Raw genomic sequence first — 21,056 nt, 5'->3', positions numbered from 1 at the left:
ATATATTACAATAAGATCTAAATTTAACCAGTAAAAGATCATTTCTTTTTCGAATGGGTTTGGCTCCAGTTTTTCTTATAATGCTACTCCATGTGCTAACGCTAATGGGAGCTCTACAATTGCAGGACATTTCCTGTATCACCCTTGAAAATAGCCCATACATGTTGCATAAATGACACTTGTCCTGAGACAAGATGTAAACCTAGCTGCTAAAAAAGCCAAAATATAAAATAGAATTCACCAAAATGCCTTTTTTTTATCAAAACTTTTTTTAATCAAATTGTGCTTCATATATAACCATTAGAATTACCTTTAAATCCACTTTTTGATGTTTTGATTTTGCTGACACGTTTTTTGTAATTGTGAAGTCATTTAGTTAATATCAACATAGTAATTATGCACTGCAACAAATGTGCAACCTTGTTATTGAAACCTATGTAGCTTAGAACAACAATGAGACAATATGTCAAAGAAGAAGTGAGATGATTGGATCATGTTTTAACACCAAAAGTTAGTCGTCTTTGACATATTTTGTATTTTCTTTCTGTCTTTTCTGACTAGATTTGGTGTGTCACTCTAACCAACACATCCCTGTTGCCCATATCATGGACTGGTAGATTTTGAGCATTAAAGCATTTTCTGCTGCAAGTCTCACTCTCCCAATCACACACACACATTCATACATTGCTTTTATCTATACCTAAGCACTTTTATCAGCCAAACCCCAACGAATACATCAGGGGCTGCCCCATATTACCAAAACAAACAAACAAACAAACAAACAAACAAACAAACAAACCCCCCCACCAAAGTTTCCTTCCTTTCTTTATATAACTACATTTATCCTTGACTTTCACAGTACATTACATTCAACAACTGCACCTTTTTCAGACAAAACACTTTTAACACATATTAGCAGTGATTTGCAACCATGTTACCATACATGTAAAACAAATAATACAAACATGTTTTGAAACACAAACATACAAAATATTTGGTCCTGGGATTTTCTTTGTCAAATTTACATCATAATCCACAAATAAATGTAATTTATTACTGTAATTACTCTAATTAATTACGTGTTACTCCAATTCTAACCCTGTTACCAGGTCATTTTAAATAAAACATTCATAAGTGTTTTTCTTAGCTCACAAAGATTTGATCTATTCCATTTGTAATAGTTTGAATTATCTGTTTGAGCAAGGATTGGAAAATAAATATTACAAAGTTGGGCAATAATTAATTAAATTAACATAACATAACTCCCCTCAAGGCACTTCATACTGTAAGTTAAAAGATCCTACAATAATACAGAGAACCCCCAACAAGCAAGCATTTGGTGACAGTGGGAAGAGAAAACTCCCTTTTAACAGGAAGAAACCTTAGGCAGAACGAGGCTCGGGGATCTGTTTGGGTGTGAGGTGAGAGAAAATGGACAAAAGACAGGCTGTGAAAAAGAGCCCACAGTGCAATATTAGATATTTAAGATCTACTTTTTTATTAGGTTCCCAAGCATTGGTAAATGGGCTGTCTCAAGCATAGCACAAATAAAGCATTACAAAAATCTACACATTTTTTTGATGGATTTTATTTTTGTTGTTTTTCTTAAATATATAAAAGAAAATATAACCTAGAAGCTCGATTGTTTTTATTTATTTATGCTGCTATCTTTAAAGCCTAAATTGCTCTCCAATGGAAGGATGACCCTATAATATCCTGCAGTGATTTCTAACAGTTGTAGATTCATCACATGACGTCGTGGTCGGTCAGCGGCATCTTGTCCACGCCCAGGGCACGTGCTGATGAGCAGCGAGCCAGTCCTGGGCGAGGAAGGAAAACAGCTGACGGGGAACAACAACACAGAGTCGCCTTCTCCTGCAGGTGGTGGTGTACCGTGGACAAACTCTTTTCACACTTGGCCTGTTCGGGCTGCTGCCTGGCATCCTGGTCGTTATGTGGGTCTGATACATTTCTGAAGCATCTAAAAGAGGGTTTGATGCGAGCTCTGCGTTGAGGAGGAGGTGGAGGAGGACACACGGAGCTCGCCATCCATCCTCCCTCCCAAAAAAGAGCAGCAGCCGCCGCACAATGGCACCGTCCCTCATCCGAGCTTGCCGCAGTCTGGCTCTCTCGACGTGGCTGGTGTCGTTTTGCTTCGTCCACTTGCTGTGCCTGGACTTCACGGTTGCAGAGAAGGAGGAGTGGTACACAGCTTTCGTTAACATCACCTACCTGGACCCCGTCACGTCGCAGGTGAGGACGGAGAAAACCGAGTGCGGTCGGTATGGCGAGCACTCCCCTAAGAAAGAAGCTAGAGGTCTGGTCCTGGTGCCGGCCCTCCTGCAGGACAGACAGGGGTGCGACCCAAACATCAGGTTCCCTCCTGCCCCTCCAAACACCCCTTGGGTGGCGTTGGTAGCTACGGGGAATTGCACTTACCGGGAGAAAATCCGTAATGTCGCAAACCACAACGCCTCTGCAGTTGTCATATACAACGTGGGCTCCACTAGCGCCAATGACACCATAACAATGTCCCACTCAGGTAAGAGACAGCATGCCAACTCTTTTCCCTAACACTGTCCCAGACTCCTTCAGGCAGAACAGATAATCTACTACAAAATAGTCCCGGCTGTGTTACTGAGCCCTGAAAGCCCACATGCAACTAATCTTCAGCTTATTAAGTCTCCATCCAAGATCAGTGGCTTTCATCCCTGCAGTGAAGCCTGCGAGCTCTTCTGCTTCACTGCAATCACATCAAGCCTAATGTGTTATCAGTGTGTTACACCCGAGGAGCTCCTCGATCAGATATGGCCATATATTTGCCAGATGTGTTATTAGTGGAATAGTATTAGGTTGGGATAAATATATATACTGTATGTTTTATTCCTGAGCTATACTTGTTTATTACTCCACAGAAGCATACATAAATGAGGGTGGGTTTCAAACTGTGTGGCATAGAGTCTGCTGTTTTTTTTTATTGTCAACTGCTGATTAAAAACATGGTGGGAAGTGTAGGGGAAACTTTTCCAGCTTCCAAAGTGCTGCATGCCACAAAGAGCTTGAGAACAATGGTCACAGATTGTCCATTTGAACTTCTGCTTCTTCTCGTTGTTTGACACTTTATTCCTCAGATAAATCTTGTTTGGTTACCTCAAAGCACAAATTCTAGCTACGAAATAAAACACAATAATCAGCTTCCAGTGCAGATGATGATGGAGTAAAGCTATAAAAACAGTATTTTAAATAAGGTTAATGTCCTTACATATGCTGAAAGTTATTCCCCACATTTTTTGTAAATAAATAAGAAATACTGTGGAAAAGAAAAAATAAGCCCATCTGTGTAAAGGATGACTTTGAGTGGGCTTCACCTGCTGTTCTGAAGAAGCACTCTTCTCTTTAGTCCAGAGGATGGGGCATTCATGTTTTCCTAGAATAATTTCAAATTTCAATTCATCTGACCACAGAACAGTTTTTTCACTTGGCCTCAGTTCATTTTTAATGATCTTTGGTCCACAGAAGACGGCGGTGTTCCTGGATCATGTTCACGCATGGCTTCTTTCTATGACAGAGGTTGTTTAACTTGTGTTTGCAGATGGCACAGTGAACGGTGTGCACAGATAATAATGATGATTCCTGGAAGGGTTTCTGAGCCCATAATGATTTCTAGAGTAGAATCATGCCTGTTTGTGATGCCTTGCCGCCCGAGGACCCAAAGATCACGCGCATCCATTGATTTTGAGTTTGAGAATAATTTGATGATCTTATGTCCTGTATATTCAAAAAGTCTTCAAGTTATTCATGAAATAACAGGTTTTAAAATGTTACATTATTTTTAAGTTCTGTTCTGGTTGAAACATGGTTTTGTTAGATTTTCAAATCATTTATATTTACATTTTACACAGCATCCCAGCTATGTTGGTTTGGGTTTGTTTTTACCGTCACAGAAGAAGAAGATGAGTACAACTTTCTTTATTATACGTGTATAAACCGAGTTTTAAGTTAGCCATGGCTATTCAATGTTGAAACCAGTCAAACCAGTTTGTTATTGAATGGAGAGTCCCCACTTTGTAAGGTATTTGCATTTAATCAAATAAGACAAGAGCCTCTAGACTCTCAGAAAGTGTAAGACAAGGATAGTCTGACAATCGCTCCTCAGTGTGACACTAAAGAACAGCAAACCAATCTTTTGACTGGTAACGCAGTCAGTACATGCAAAGCAAGCACTTAAAGACTAAAGCGAGTAAATGCAAAATGATCAAATAACACACCCATCACATTTTGATGACATAATCCGTGTAAAAATCTCATGAAAACAACACTTTGTGTTCTTAGAGTCAGGCCTTTCCTCGTTGTTTTGCCAGAAGCGCTGTGTTGATTAATGGTAATTGGACAAACAGGGTTGTTTAAATAGCACCCCATGCAGAATAATTTACATGCTAACAGCTTTGTAGAACAATTGTAGTGTTTGTTTTTTGTTTATTTTTTTAATCTACCCCTCAAAGTCACATTGAAAGAGAATCGTAGATCTTTAGTTTTACCCACAATCCCTAAAAATCAGTAATGTAAGTCAAAGGGAAAATTCCTGCTATTCCTCTCACATTGCAGTTCTTAAATCTTTGGCTGTTGCAGATGACAACATGGTGCCTGAAGGCTGTTTGACAAAAGGATCTGTACAGAAACAGATGTTCAAACTAAAAATGCAAATCATAGTCACAAACACTGATCAGTCCACACAGAAAGGAGATGTATAAAAACTACTTGTAGGCCATGTTGGTGTAAGTTTCATGAGACTTGTATGTCTCATCCTGTGACTTACTCATGTCATTTTATTTTTAAGTTTTGTAAATGAACCTACAAATCACTGATAATGAACATTTAAAACAGCAGAGGACAGGAAATTTATCTGTGAGTGTTTTGTTTCCTTTTGTCACACATGTTGTGTGACTCATACTATGTCGTACCAGGTATGATGTAGGACCCTGGTCTGGATGGACTAGAGGAGCATAGAGATAAAGCTGTGTGAATTAATATTATATCTATATTAATATGTAATTTCAAAACTGCTGCTAGTGCCACAAGACTGTTATTAACTCTCAGATCTCTTTCATCTCCTTAAAAAATGTTTTTCCTTTTTTATTTCTGTACTTTTTTTTTCTTCTTTTTTACTGCTTTGGTTCACTCCAACCACCACCATCAGTCTCCTACCAAACAGTGGACCCAGAACTCATTGGATACCAACATTGGACTACTGCTGCTTCATAGATGTGACTTTTTTTTCCCACAGCAAAGTTTTAAGGTTTTACTTTTTTTCAGTCAGCCTGTGTGTTGATGGTATATGACCATTAAACTTCCTCTGCTCCTCCTCTGTTTCTCACAAAGACTCCAGTGTGCAGACCTGGTTTACCTGGAGCATCAGATAAAAGGCACCAATCTATTTTTAACTCTTGCCCTGCTTCCAACCATGACATAAATATAAACTAAGGCATATTTAAGAGAAAAGAAAAGGCAACAAGGAGAGGTACAGCGATAAAGCTGGTAGAGAGGAAGGAAGGTAATGGAGAGGGCTGTGGCAAAGACACAGGTCCTAATATGTAGAATGGATAATGAAGCTGCTGCCAGAGAAAGAAGGGCAGACCAGAGCCAACACAGCTGGGCTGTAAAATCCACAGCTGCTAGAGGCAGAAACTCGGCATGGCATTATCCAGTTTAAGTCTTTCTTCTCAAGCCTGATTTGTCTAAATGCTTTGTTCAACTTTAAAGAGATAATTTAGGTTTCTGAATAACCCATGTAGAAATTAACTTATTCATTATGTAAACGAGGATTTCTCACTTCTGGAAAATTATTACTGTTGTTTCCAACCATTCAGATCATGGCACATATGAAAAAAAAACAAAAAAACTAACTAGTCGTTCCGAGATGTCCAACATTCATTATCTCACAGGTTCATATGTGCAGAGTTACATAGGTTTGAGCTTCAAACTAGTCTTTTTCCAGTTATCTAGTGGGATTAAGAGAGTGGGACCACATATATTATGGTTGCAAAACACAATACCCTGCTCAGAAGCCGTCATCCACAGGCAGAATGTGAGTTTTGATAGCTGATTCAGATTCAGTCTTCACAGTCTGTGCTCTCATGTCAGATCTTGCCATCACTGCTCTGGCAGCTTAGCTGCTGAAACACTCCCAAGCTGGCAAATGTGTTGCGTTACTATGACAGAGGGCTACCATATGCTGTCACATCAAAATGACATAATTTTGTCATTTTACTCTTTTTGTCTCTGTGTGTGTTTGAAAATGTGGCTTAAATATGTTTAATGGAACTGCTGTTTTCTGTCAAAGCCACAGCATCTGCTTTGTGTCACAGCTAGTTTTCCTTCAGTCCACTGCTGTTAATAAAGATGTAAATCTATAGTAATCAGTGCCTCAGCGATGTCTACAGGAGGCCTAGATCCTTTTAAAGACATTAACCACACAGCCCGGACAGGCTGGTGCCAACTAAATTAACCCCATTCAGTATTAATCCACTCTTTGCTTCCACATTTTGGCTAAGTGGGTCTGAAAGACACAGATCTTTCACTAGTTCAGCCTCAGTCTCCGACATTGCCCTCCTGTTTTTAGAAGCAGCTATTTTTATCTGCTCTCACTGCGTCACTGTGAGCAGAAGAAGGAGATAAGTGTCGAGGCTTAGGGAAACCTTACTTGCCCTGTTATGCCTTTTCTCGTTTCTGTTAGCTATTAAGATTATACTGCCCGTACACGGTTGTTTAAAGGTCTACAGATTTGGGCAGTTTTATGTTTCAAGTTGTTTACCGTTTAACAAGACGTGGTGCAGTTTTATCTTGTGTTTGCAAAGGCAAATGTTATATCACAGTGACTTTTCCCCTCTACCATATGGTCATGCTTAGTAAAACCATAAATCCGCAGGCCGGGAGCATGTGTCTCTAAGGTTACAGATTGAAAAATAGGTGTAAAAACAGGAAGCATTACGTATGTTATCAGGTAGAGAGAATTACCTTACATTATTGGGGAAGTAAAGCTTAGTTCAAACACCTGTTTAAAAACTTTAAAACTGTCTTCATCCTATGTGAAACTTTTATGAGCGTGAGAAGACTCATAGGGAGAGACTGAGATAAAGAAGTGTGACAGCAATTGGCCTTTACAGTCTGAACATAACCTTGTGTGCAGCCGGATATTACCATCTGTTTTCAGTCCAAATAAAAGCTTTTGTTTTCTCTCTCATTTTTTTAAAGTATTGTTTGCTTTAGAAACTCCAGCACGAATAAGCTCATTATGAGAAAGCTGCTATCTAATGTTTGTGTTTGTGCTAATATTGAAAACACTGCCAGTTGGATGATGAATATAATGCCCAGTTCTTTCAATGCACTTTAAATCCTGATAAATTTAAAAAAAAAAAACTTTTCCTGTATTTTTGCTTTTATAAGCTTCTTGGCTTGAAACTCACTTTGCTGATCCTGACATAAATCACTAAAACTGTGGCTTTTTAATCCTTTGTCGTGTAAAATATAGAAGCTGTTGACTGGGAATTATTATTATTACTCTCATGCTATCTTTGTGATGGATTCATAGCATTTGTGATATTTAAACAGTACTCTGTGTATTTGAGATGCTTGTTGGGATGGCAGTGTGAATAAAGCCACTCTCTCTAGTGACAGATACAAGGTGTGACCCACCATGGGGAGCGTGTCCCTAGAAACTGAGTTCTACAGTCACTTTGTCCGATGTGTCATTTCCTCATCACACAGGGCAGATTAATGCTGCATTTTCAGAACAGATACAAATGTCCCCATTTCAGACTCTATAAAAGATTGCTTTTAAGTCTGGAATTAACTAAATATTTTTTATGTAGTATTTAATATTGATCATTCAGAAGGCCGGGCGGCAGGGTCTTGCATGTGCTTCCTGTGCCTGTGTGGGTTATCTGTGGGTACTCCGGCTTCCTCCTGCAATCCAAACACATGCGCAGGTTTGTTTTAAGTGGCTGTTCAAAAGTGGCCCAATGTCACAAAATTCAACGTAACATGATTCAGATGAGAAAATTGTGACTTAAAGTAGTAATTAAAATCATAAATGGTTCATTACAACAAGTTTAAAATGTAATGTAATTCCCTGTACAACTCAGTACAAGTACTTAAGAATGATGAATGATGTAGCAATGTTACGGCATATGAGTTTCCAGTTTATAAATATGTTCCATGCCTTCAAAATTATAAATGGACTGGTACTTATGTAGGACCTTTATACTCAGGGTGGTTACCTAAACCTCTTCCCACTACAAGCTCATCCACCCAATCATGTGCACATTCATACAGCAATTTTGATCTATGCCTTTTTACTAACACGCACACACTCAAACTCTGTTGTTCAGTATCTTGGTCGTGGATCATGTGAACAGGACGAGCCGCTCGACCACTGCTGAGCAGCCACCCCGCTAATTACTCTAATTGTAGTTGCGTTAAGAGGCTTATACAAAGCACAATGTCATCTGATACTAAAACCCATAAAAATCAGACAATGTAAATATATCCTTTCTCCCTGGGAGTTTTTCACAAATCACTGCATCACTGCATTCTCGTATATAAAAATCGTGTAAGTGTTTTACAAGAATAGCAAGTTGTTTAAAGACAGAAGAAAACTGTAGAAAAAAAGCAGCTCAAAGTACAATTTAAAGTCTCTCCCTTAATGAGAGATGCTCAGAGCGTCTGTATTACATAATCCTTCATTGTGCACAACAAGCAAATCAACAGATGGTTGCTGGCAGGAAGCCTCCGACACCGAGAGTGAGGCTTTAGTTCATCTGTCCTGTCTAAGCTCCCAGCAGCCTGCTCAAGATTCCTCTTTAATGTAGCACACACCAGTCTGAGTCGGCAGAGTTTTAGCACCTCCTCTGCTCTGAAGCACCGTTTTTAAATGCTCGGGTTGTGGTTGGATGTGTGGCAATTTGCTCTGTAAAATATAAAGTAGTGCTGTATGCAAATATCTGCTTTTGTTTTTCCTTTTTATTGGATTTATCGGTGCATACTGTTTTGCCTAACTCCAGTTTTTTTTGTATAAAAGGAAATATTTGTTGTTTGCCCTGTGAATAGCCATCACTACCTCCACCAAGGAGGTTACATTTTGGTGGTGTTTGCGTGCGTGTGTCATCACTCTCATGATAGCTCGAACAGCTTTGAATGAATTCTAAAAAAAGCTTTGTAGGGGTGTAGAGTGAGGTCATGTTAACAATCCATTATATCTGGCTTCCATCCACCGAGGTCACCTTAATGATTTAACTAGAAACTATGATTCTTAAAAGTGTGTATAAAGTGTGTATTTTCAACATATAAAAAGTTACATATATGTCAGTATGTTTCGTAAATATAATAAATCATTCTAAATATCACGTTTTTTTTTTATTATGACCTTGTTATGTGCATTAGGTTATAAGAGTTTAAATAATAACAAAAGTATACTTTTTTGCAAACAAAATAAAATTGTGATCAAAAAACCTTTTCGCTTGATGATTTATTGTTTAGATATTTAAATTAATTTTACTAAGCAATGAAATAAGTGCTACACAAGCGCTGTATTTAAATATATACAAATAGCAAAAAAATAATAATAATAATAATTGTACTCAAAACAAAGTCAAGTATATTAAAATGGATTTCAACCAGATAAATAATAAAATCCTATAATTTCAAACTTCTTAAAGTTTGTTTAAAAAAAAAAAAAAGAACAAAGAAAACAAAAACAAAACAAAAGAAAAATTTTCAGTTCAGTTGTATTTATATAGAGCGAATTCCCAACAACAGTTGCCTCAAGCTGCTTTATATCGTAAGGTAAAGAGCCTACAATAGTACAAAGAAAACAGAGAAAACCCCAACAGTCATTTGACCCCCTATGAGCAAGTATTTTTGTGTTAGAAAATAATAAATCAATATTTTAAAAGTAAACATTTTGCACAAGATAAAGAGTTATTTTATTTCCTCACTTGCAGCACTGATTCATCTCCTGAATGTCTCAATTTGTACTTCCTGTGTTGCGTGTTGTGTAGACACAGGCGATGTTGTGGCCATCATGATCCCGGAGCGTAAAGGCCGTGAAATCGTGGCCTTGCTCGAGCAGCACATCATGATCATGTTGCAGATCACTATAGGAACCCGCAACCTGCAGAAGTACGTGAGCAGAACGTCCGTGGTGTTTGTGTCCATCTCCTTCATCGTCCTCATGATCATCTCCCTCGCCTGGCTTGTCTTCTACTACATCCAGAGGTTCCGCTACGCTAACGCACGAGATCGCAACCAGGTATGTCTGTGTGCAGCCGATGTGTTTCTGACGGGGATAGTGTTGCAGCCGTGTGGTGGATTTTCCCATATGGCCCTGCTCCAGTGTGAACGTAAGGAAAGATCCAAAATTAGCCTGACACCTGGCTGAACACGAGCATGGCAGCCCAGTGAACCATCAAACTGTGCAAATACCTTTCTTGTTGGGTTTTTTGCCATCTCTTTATGAATGGGCTGCTCTGACATTGTAGTGACGTCTGTAATGACGATCCATCACCACGGCTGTTATGATAGGGGCCGTGGCTGTGACAACTATTGTTTGTGTTTTCAATTTGAATTATACTGATTAATGTTGTAAATAGGGTACAGCTGCAATAATGAACAAATCTGCTTTCAATTCATAATGTGAGACAGACGTGGAGCAGTTCAAGCACGACTGTCTGTTATTATAATACAACTCCATGAATCGAGTTTTTGTTTTAATCCAGATTGTGGAAATGGGGTCATTAACAGATGGATGAGTTTATCTATGTGTCGTGTATCTATATCTACACTTTAACTAATGACTCCTTTATTCACACATCTGTCGTTTTTATTGCTGAGACTTTTGAAAACGTTTCAAATTCAGTCTGATGTTTACTTGGTGAGATCTTCTGGTTGCTTTTGAGATCTTTAGTCTAGCCTCTTTGCAGTAACATAATTAGTTGAAACATTTTCTGAATCTGTTTTATTGTTATACAAACGCAGACAACCAATCAAGTCAAGTAACAACAAGTGTTTTTCACATGGTCACCTGCCGCCTTATTGGGTACACCTTGCTCGTACAGGTTTGGACACCGTGTTGCCTTCAAAAGCGGGTCCAAACTCTTCCTTTAACAAGGTGCTGTGATTTTGTTCCATGTTGACGAGATAGCATCACATAGTACGAGGAACAGCACGGTTGATCTTAGTTGATTTCATCAAGAAAGATGAAACTTTATCAGCTTTTTGTCATTGCAAGCCAATATACACTATTAACCAAGGCTACTTTGTTTTAAAAGACAATTTAAATTCCTGAATTGTTCATTCATATATATATATATATATATATATATATATATATATATATATATATATATATATATATATATATATATATATATATATATATATATATATATATATATATATATATATATATATATATATATATATTTAATACATACATACATACATACATACATATTTAAATTTAAATGTTGTTAATAAAGTAATTTTTTTTGTATCTCTGTCTTTTTCATACAGAGGCGTTTGGGAGATGCTGCCAAAAAAGCCATGAGTAAACTTCAGCTACGCACTATCAAAAGAGGAGACAAGGTAACTCAAGTCTAAAAGTACACATACGGCCACAAAAGTCTTCTTATTTATGTTTGAATTACATGACATGAATTTGATCATTTTTAAAGAATTTATTGGCCTCTTATTTTCTGTCTTGTTTAAGGAAACAGAGTCGGACTTTGACAACTGTGCAGTTTGTATTGAAGGTTATAAGCCTAATGATGTTGTAAGGATATTACCATGCAGGTAACTTTTATTTATACCTTACATATATATATTTTTTCTGTGGGGAAAAAATCACATGCACTGTAATATATGTTTTTTGCACTGCTGTCTTGTTTGGTCAGACATTTCTTCCATAAGCACTGTGTAGACCCGTGGCTCCAAGACCACCGAACGTGTCCCATGTGCAAAATGAACATCCTCAAAGCCCTGGGAATCCCAGTGGGTTGTTTTGCTTTATCACACAGATAAAGTGATAATGTAACTAATCAAACCTTACATAAAGCTTTGGCAGTGATAAAGACATTAGGATGCCTCTGATATGTTCCAGTTTAGCGCGGACTGCTCGGATGAGGTTCCTCCAGACTACGAGATGTCTGTCGGAGGTCCGCCTACCAACCCCATTAGTGGAGCGAGCGAAATCACAGTTAACGAGAGCTCGGTAGTGTTGGATCCAGCAGAAAGAGGAATAGACCTGCCGGCACTCCATCCTGAGACAGAGTCAGCGCTTCAGGCGGGGGAGAGCCGTATCTTTGCCAGCAGTACGTACAGACATTTTTTACTTATAGCAGCCTGTGATAGTGGTGGACAGTACAAACCTGATTCTGAAAAAGTTGGGATTCTGTGTAAAATGTAAATAAAAACAATGCAAAGATTTCCATAAACTCATATTTTAAGAAAAATATTAGCTCATTTTGAATTTGATGGCAGCAACACGTGAAAAAAGTTGGGATGGAGGCAACAAAGTGCTGGAAAAGTAAGTGGTGATAAAAAGAAACGGCTGTAGGAAAAATTAATTAGGTTATTTGGCAACAGGTCAGTTACACAATTGAGTATAAAAAGAGCATCTTAGAGAGGCTTAGGGTTTTTTTGTGTATGTAATATACGAAAGTACTGATATCTGAGTACTTCCTCCAGGCACATATATTATGCTGAGGAGTTGGGGAAATCCAGTGCTAATTCACACTTTAACACAATTAAGAAAATCTGTTTTCCAACAGCCTGCCCTTTGTGACGTTTAATGCATCCATGTTTGATTGTTTTCAAATTAAATATACATGAGGTCAGTCCTCCTGTCTAAGATAAAAACAAGAGGAAAAACTCAAGAAAGTCACTAACTAACCTACCTAAAATCTTCGTTCATTGCATTTCTGTAACTTATATAATCACCTAAGGGCTGTGGTGTTGCCTAATAGCTGCAAGCTATTAGCACTTTGCAGCGTGTGTTTATGGGTGTGAGTTCATGCAGAAGCTCTTATGTGTTTCTCCGAACATGATCTCTGAAGCCAAACTATTTTACATTTTACCAAAACAGGGAGTGGGGAGTTTAAGTGTTTTTTTGTAGCAGCATGTTTTTTTAAGCAGTTGTTAAATTGACAAAAAAAACAAAGAATGCGTTTTGTTACTCTTTCTTTATATGATAATAAATCCAATAGTGTTTCACAATTTTTCCTACTTGCAAAGCATAGTATCGTAAACCTGCTGATTTAAGTTTACTTGCACATAACAAGTTAATTGAGAGGTAGTATATCAGTTTGCCAGAGGCACAGATCGTAGTCGAGTGCGATGAGAATGTAAATCGGACCGAATAAATCGTATGTTGCAGCTCGTGCACCAGTGCGCAAACAGATGATGGCACTGACAGGGAGTCAGCACGGGATAAACAAGCTGATCTGCCAGGATTTCTGCTGTAGCGGCTTGGCAGTGATGAAGTGCCAGTCATGTTGCTCTTTACCCTGAGTAATTAGCAGGACTAGTAATGTAGCTATCACTCTTTCCAGTCAGCCATTTAGTGCAGGTAAAAAGACCCTGATTTCTGGACTTCTGTCTTAATGCATTGCTCACGTGCATATATGAAGACTGAAAACATTGTTAGTTGTTGAACAAACCTGTTTCTGTTTAACATGAAACAAGAGCTTGAGCAAAAGTAATCTGCTTTTTCACATTTGTGTATCTGACATGGATGCCATTCAACCATCACATAAGCACTGAAGCATACTTTGGAACACTCTGTACATGTCCACAATTTCATTATACATGTACAATGACAATGAAGGGCTATTCTATTCTTTTAAAATTCCAGCTTCGTTTTCTGCTTCGAAACCCTCTCCACAGTTCAGCAGGAGAGAAGGGAAAAAAAACATTTGAGAGCATCATTTGTCTGTATGACAGCACCAGTTGTTTTCTGCACACTTGCATGCAGTTTTTTCAAGGTTGGTGGTAGGAAGGTTGCTCAGTCCTCTTTGGTAACATCACACACATCTATGGGTTACACCAACTGTTCATTAATGCAGTTAATTATTAGTATATTATAGTTATTAGTGCACTTATGCATAGACATGGTCAAAACAGCCTACTGTACTAAGCATCAGAATGGGGGAGAAAGGGGATTTAAGTGACTTTGAATGTGGAATCATTATATAGTTGTTGGCATGAGATGGGCTAATATTTCAGTAACTGATGACCTGCTGATGATTTTCCCACACAAAAATGTCCAGGGTTTACAGAGGATGGGCCTGAAAAGAGAAAATATCCAGTGCGTGCCAGTTCTCAATGCCTTGCTGACAGAAAGCAAACAGTAACTCAAATAACCACTCATTACAAGTGAGGTGTGCAGAAGAGCACATAGACTACAGCAGTAGCAGAAGACCGTCTGGGTGCTAAACCAGTGAGCTAAATAGTTGTAAACTGAAATATCTAGTGAGTGGTACTTCTCTGGGTGAAAACATCATGGGAGAATGTCCATACTCCTTTGAGTTGGTAGGAAGGCAAAAGAAACTCCAATAACCACTTGTTACAGCCAAGCTATGCAGAAGACTTGTTAGAGCCAAGGTATGCAGCTGAGCCACATATCACACCCCATCACATGCCCCTATCACCTTCTCTTGTCAGTACAAACCGTACGGACTGAAGAAGGCCATTTTTCCCTTGGACTCTGCAGACAAGGGAATCTCTCAGTAGCACTTGGTTAAATCCAGCATTGTGAAAAAGTGAGCAGTGCCTCTCCAGTCCAGGGACCTTATCAGCGCGGGGCATTGGGTAGGCATCCGACTAAGACACCTTGCCTTGTGGTAGTCAACACAGAACCGTATAGAGCCATCTTTCTTCAACACAAGAACTATGGGGCTACAGCAGGCGCTGTGTGAGTCTTCTATCACTTCTATTTTCAGCATTTCAGCCAATTCTTTCTAAACAATTTGTCTCTTATGCTCAGGTAACCTGTAGGGCTGTGAATGCACTGTCATGCCATGGTGCGTTTCAAAATTCAAAATGCTCTCTGGGCCTGTGTGAGATGGCCATCAGAAATGGTGGAATTTTGCACCTCCGGGCCCAATTCATCTCTTTCCGTAGCCAGACTCACCAGAGAAGCGGTTTCAGCTTCTTTCCATGCATTGAGGTTGAGGTTGAGGTGATATATCTGTGTGGTTCCTCCCCTGTCTGACCATACCACTTCACGTAGGACCCCCACCCTCTGAGTTACCACAAAGGGTCCTTGCCACCTGGCAAGTAACTTTGGGCTGGAAGAAGGTTCTGTGTTAACTACCACATACTCTGCCATGGGGTTGTAACTCTTCCCCACAGTCACCATCGGACGTTGATAAAGGTCATGAACACATCCTCACACACTGCCCCAACAGGTTATTAAAACCTGGCCAATCTGTCTCCAGAATTAGAGATGCGTCAGGCGTGAACTAACCGCAGCCTTCACACTATGCATTTTGCCCTTGTATTTAATTTGGAACAGCATTATGGGATATTTGTGTATGTCCTCATGCACACACCTAACCTCCTCCCACTCTGCCTCCAGCAAAGCCCCGGACCTAAACCAGAATTTGGTGGACTATAGCCCGGCGTATAGCCCCTTGGGTTCTTGTCAAGTTGCAGAATAAAGTTGTTACTGAACAGATGGCAGTCTGATGCCAAGACAGAGCAATGTGACAACAGTGTGACAAAAATGAAGGAGTAATCTAAAACTTGCATTTCCCGCTGGCTTCTAAACAGCTGACACAATTAATGAACTAGCTGCAGCTTAAGAGCCACAGATTTTACTCTCCTTTGGAAAAGTGCGAGTAAAAGTAAGCCTTACATGTAACAGATGCCCAAAGCGCCACTCTAAATGGTAATGTTTCTCATGAATTGCAACTTTTCTATATTCATTCAAAGGTGCCTTGTTAGTGTGTTCACAACATGTTTCTGCTGGCTCTAAAAAAAAGGTTGAAAAATCAGTTACCACATTTTTTAGTGGCGATGACATTAGCCAAAAGTATTAAAGACACAGCTGCCTGTGATGTGTCAGTTAATGTATCAACTTGCTCTCTTGCCCTTTAGGTGAGCACCAGCCTCCACTCAGCAGTGATTCAGACACTTCAATCATCGTGGGCATTGAGGTAGGCATGTCAGAATTAGACCTATCCACTGAGCAGGAATGTGATGCCACCAAGTCCAGAGCCAATCAGAGCTGAGACAAATAGCACAAAACTCATAGGACAAGGAGGAAAAAAGCAGGACTGGGTGATCAGGGTGCTCCCCAAGATTATCCAGTGATGAAGTGACCTGGCTGAAGATGAATGTAAATGAGCAATACAAGTGATAGCAGCACAAAATACCTGGTTCTTTCTTCACTTGACTAAAAAAACGGATTAATCCCTGCATCTATGGATATTTAGCTCGCTCATTTCCTGATGCCAGGATGGCTAGTCACACCCCTCACCATGTGGTGACCAACAGTTTGTACATTCAGTCTTTTCACATCCTGAAACCATCCTAACTACACATACAGTAACTCTGGAGGTGTATGAGCCCTTCACAGTTGTTTGTCCCGAGTGAGACAAACCAAACCTGCTGCCGAAGAAAAAGCAAGGCCTTCTGCACACCATTTTCCAGCTTTAATCAATAGAAAAATAGGAGTGGATTCTTTGACTTCCTGGTACAAGATCACTGCCAACAAATCCAGAAGTTGTACTGATATGGCGTGCACCTGCATGGCGCATTAGGAGAGCACCTGAGTGGTTTTCTTCTGATTCTCCAACAGTTGGTGTGACTTTCCACCAGCAGTTCTTCAGCTTCAGACTTGAATGTTAGCTCTGTTGTCGTCGCATGACATTAAGAATTTGGAATATGAAGGCACACAAGCTGTAATTTCAGAATTTCTCAGTGTAATTGTTTTTGTTACTATTTTGTGGTTCTCAGTTTTTAAAACTTTGACTTTACCGACTAAATATTCCTGTCATGGAGAGACAAATGAGCAAACACAAGCTAGATGTTTCTGTCCTCACATCTGACAATCATAGCTTGTCCTAAGCAGTTTGAAGTGATGTCACTCTCTGCCCTGCTGAAACTGCTGCCTGCTGAAACTTCACAACATGTGAAGTAAGGGATCATGTTCTCACTGCTGCTAAACACAGCTGTAGCTATAGCAGTTGTCACTACCAATTTCTCCCACTGTGCACACTTCCCTATACAAGCCTACACAAACCAGCCAATATAAATACGTCAACAAGTCTTTGTGCCAAGCTTGTCTTTTGCATATTAGCCATTGTTATTTGTCATTAAAGTTAATTGCCTTGGCTGACAGGCTGGAACTACACTAAATCTTTTCGTGATTACCACCCTAATAAATAACATCAGGGCAATAAATTATGTCAGTTGAAAAGACTGTGTTAGATAATAAAGGAGGCAGGGCTCGGGTTCATTCAAGGAATTCTCTGCCCCAAGCATTTTTTTTTCTTTGTCCTGGCATGAAACATTTACAGTCTTGGAGTGAGTTTACACTAAACTGGCTAGTTTTGCCAAACAGCATCGATGTACCGTACCCACAGGGTTTTTAGCATGGATCTGCAAAAAAGTGGAAAGAAATTAACAGCATTTGGAAATGTTAAAAATAAGACAGCTAACTTACTACAGTTTGGAAGCACATGTACAAAAATGGTTCTGAATTTAATATAACTAAATATTTTCATTGAGAAGGCATGTGACAACTTATGGTAAAACATAGCTTCAGTGCTTTAGCCCATGAAAACGTACAAAAATATAGCAACTATAACAGATTCTTTTATATTATTAACAAATGTGCTGTTATAGTGAAGACCCTAAACTCTTCAGTGTTTTGAAATTTTACAATGAGTTTCAGCCACAGTCTGTATATAAAAAATGGACAAACCTCCCCATTTGTGTAAGTGAAGACAGTGCCTTAAACCTGCATTCTTTCTAATGGCCAGCAGGGGGCGAGGGAAATTCTGAATGCTTAAAAGTCTATGAGAAAATGATCCCTTGAGATTGTGCAGCATCGTTGGGTTGCCGGTCAGCTCCTTTCCGTTTCCTTTACCTCCATTTCTTACTTCCAGCTCGAGGCTCCAAAACAGGACTCAAACCAGCGGGTTACATCATAGCAGTCATGTCCATCATTTATATGCAGACTATGGTTTGAGCTCATTGTCTTACAGTTGATTTGCTCTCACTGCTCTCAGAGGATCATTTGTTTTCAGAAAATCTCTCCTCAGTCTAGACTACCTGCCCAGAGCCAAAAAAATGACACAAAAAATTATTCTATCGGGATCAGATGAAGACCAAGACTGAAGTTTATTGTGTTCTGTTTACTTGATTCTGCTGCCACCAAGTGGTCAAAATTATGAAATTATTATTATGATTATGAAATAATTATTTTCAGCATTTTATCAATATACTTGTTTTCCTTATCCCAAATTCAACACTACTCTAAAAAGACTGTTTTTGAGAAAAGAATGTAGCTAACTCAGCATGTGCTCCAGAGTGGAAGCTGACTGTTAATGCAATTACATTTATTGTTTTGTTGTTGTTGTTTTTTCATCTAGTTTTTTTTTTTTTTTTAGATTAATTGCTTTTTAAAGAAGGTCTCGTAAATGTTAGCCGAATTTAAAGCTCATTTGGGTCCATTTCCTCTTACATTCCTGCAGCCATGCACACTGAAGAAGCACAAACCCACCGATATAGTCATTGGAGCCATCGGGCTCTAACTGCTGGTTCTCTCTTTAGTCATTTCCAAGAGCTCCTGCAGCTGACTCTATTATTTAAGGCATATGGTCAAACTCATTCTTGCTTTGGTCAGTCAATATCTGTATGTGCAAATATCTAAGTTTCAGAAATAACTGGTGTTAGGAGGCTTATATTGTAATTCTTTATTTGATAGCTATGATCACTACACTCTAGTAAAAGTTAAAATATTCAGGTTGTGTCTGCAGTTTTTCATTTTGATATAATACCTACAGGTGTAAGCTTGACAGTTTTTAAGTTTCCTCGTTTAACTGGAAGATTTCACAAATTTCCATTTTTATAAGCACTTATATAATAAAATGAAATCAGAGTTTTAAATCATCTGACAGACTGCATTTCTTTTGTGTTGAGGACATGAAGGTTAACAAAGATCCTGATTTTCACTAGAGACATAGCAGCTGAAATCTCACCCTACTGGGATCGTTAATCCCCTCATGCTACATGAGCTCAGGCTAAAAATCGAACAGCACAATACAAAGGCATACCCAAAAGTTGTTTGTTTTACCCTCTGATATTTTAAACTCTTGGATTTTCTTTTCTATCATCATGTCTCTAAGGCTTCCATCTAATTGTTTGCTTAGTTGGTACAATGACAAAGTAAAGCAAAGTGCATTTATTTACAGTGCTACATGGCTGGGCTTTGGTTGTGTTGCCAAGTTCAAAAATAAAAAATAAAAATAAGGTTTTCCACAGTTTAAGGCCTTTTTGTTACAGAGCAACTTAAACTGCGTGATGAAGGTCTCTCAGTTTTGTCTGTTTACAACATTTTACTAACAACTTTCTCTGGGGAATAAATGAACTCAAACACCGAAGACATGTCAGCTTATTTCATCTAATAAGAGTTTGTGTCCTGATGAAGAAAACAACACCAGTGTCCCTAACAGTAACTGTAACTTCAACATTGTTTAACGCACTACCTTTATTACTTATTTAAATCATTTCCAACATGTTTTCTGGAAAGAAAAAATGTAATTGCAACAATTTTGGGGGAAAATATAAAGCTCTTCTTAAACTTTATGTGAAAGTGGTTAGTGTCAATAGAAACTAGTTAAATGGCCTGTATTTGTATAGCGCTTTACTAGTCCCTAAGGACCCCAAAGCGCTTTATACATCCAGTCATCCACACACACTGGTGATGGCAAGCTACATTGTAGCCACAGCCACCCTGGGGCGCACTGACAGAGGCGAGGCTGCCGGACACTGGCGCCACTGGGCCCTCTGACCACCACCAGTAGGCAACGGGTGAAGTGTCTTGCCCAAGGACACAACGATCGAGACTGTCCAAGCCGGGGCTCGAACCGTCAACCTTCTGATTACAAGGCGAACTCCCAACTCTTGAGCCACGATCGCCCCACCCAGTTATCCTGCCTTAAAGAGACATTTTCTTTTTTTCACCACCTGCCACATTTTAAAAATCAAAATCAAACTACATTGAACAACAAACTTACATATTTTACATAAAAATAGTTTCATTAATGATGCATGTAATATAAATAATATGTAGTTTAGTTTATGCTTGCTTGTAGTGCGATTATCTCTGAACTTACCTGAAATGAATCATCACGTATCATCAATACTCTATTTTCCCAATAATTGTTTGCAAATCATTTTTCCTTCCTCTTCAAAAAAGAGAAATCCTCAAGAAATATTGGACTTGTAAAATAAAGCCTTATCCAGCATTGTTTTATTACTGGTAGCTTAACCAGGGTGTGCTATTTCTTTTTGATCTGTGTGGCTCTTTCTGATTGTGTTAACCTTTCTATATTGCTATATTGCACTTTAACACTCCAGTGAATGGTGAAGACTGAAGCCTTCTTTTAAGGTACAGCTTTAAAGACAGAGGGCTACAGTAATGAAAATGGGAGATGAGTCAGTTGTTGCTTACAGTATATCATTGTATTTTTTTTTTTAAATCTTTACTCTGTGGATGTGAAATGGATGGTATCAATATATTGTAAACTATATACCCAGCAGATATGAGACCAGTTCTATTTTGTAACCTAAAAACAATGTAAGTGTGATTACGAGTGTCTCTGTTCCTTTCTTGTTCTATACATGATGCATGTGTAGGAATGTCTTTGACTGTCTGTTATGATAACTTTGAATCGGGTTTTTTTTTCTTCTAACTTTTACAAACCTGTCTGTTTTATGTACAATAAAAAAATTATACACACAAAACAATGACAGCACATAGTGATATATAT

The 21,056-nt window shown here is 38.8% G+C and overlaps 1 protein-coding gene across 1 annotated transcript; it reads left to right on the top strand.

Annotated features, from left to right (window-relative positions):
• Positions 1–1,801: 1,801 nt before the first annotated feature.
• On the top strand, positions 1,802–21,033 carry rnf150a (ring finger protein 150a). The gene is made up of 7 exons (XM_080879431.1): positions 1,802–2,542; positions 10,056–10,306; positions 11,569–11,640; positions 11,765–11,847; positions 11,949–12,045; positions 12,155–12,365; positions 16,153–21,033. The coding sequence occupies exons 1-7, from the start codon at positions 2,089–2,091 to the stop codon at positions 16,284–16,286; spliced, it is 1,302 nt and encodes a 433-aa protein (XP_080735557.1). The 5' UTR covers positions 1,802–2,088; the 3' UTR covers positions 16,287–21,033.
• The last annotated feature ends 23 nt before the right edge of the window (positions 21,034–21,056 follow it).

Source organism: Rhamphochromis sp. 'chilingali' (assembly GCF_963969265.1).
Source record: "Rhamphochromis sp. 'chilingali' genome assembly, chromosome: 4".
Classification (NCBI taxonomy): Eukaryota; Metazoa; Chordata; class Actinopteri; order Cichliformes; family Cichlidae; genus Rhamphochromis; species Rhamphochromis sp. 'chilingali'.
Note: the sequence above shows the minus strand (reverse complement) of the source record. Positions and strands in the feature narration are given on the sequence as shown.

Excerpts from the sequence above, each read along its gene's own strand:
- rnf150a (XM_080879431.1), top strand. The coding sequence starts at position 2,089 with ATGGCACCGTCCCTCATCCGAGCTTGCCGCAGTCTGGCTCTCTCGACG. Across the intron at positions 12,046-12,154 it reads TCAAAGCCCTGGGAATCCCA|TTTAGCGCGGACTGCTCGGA; the intron begins GTGGGTTGTTTT and ends GATATGTTCCAG. Across the intron at positions 12,366-16,152 it reads GAGCCGTATCTTTGCCAGCA|GTGAGCACCAGCCTCCACTC; the intron begins GTACGTACAGAC and ends CTTGCCCTTTAG.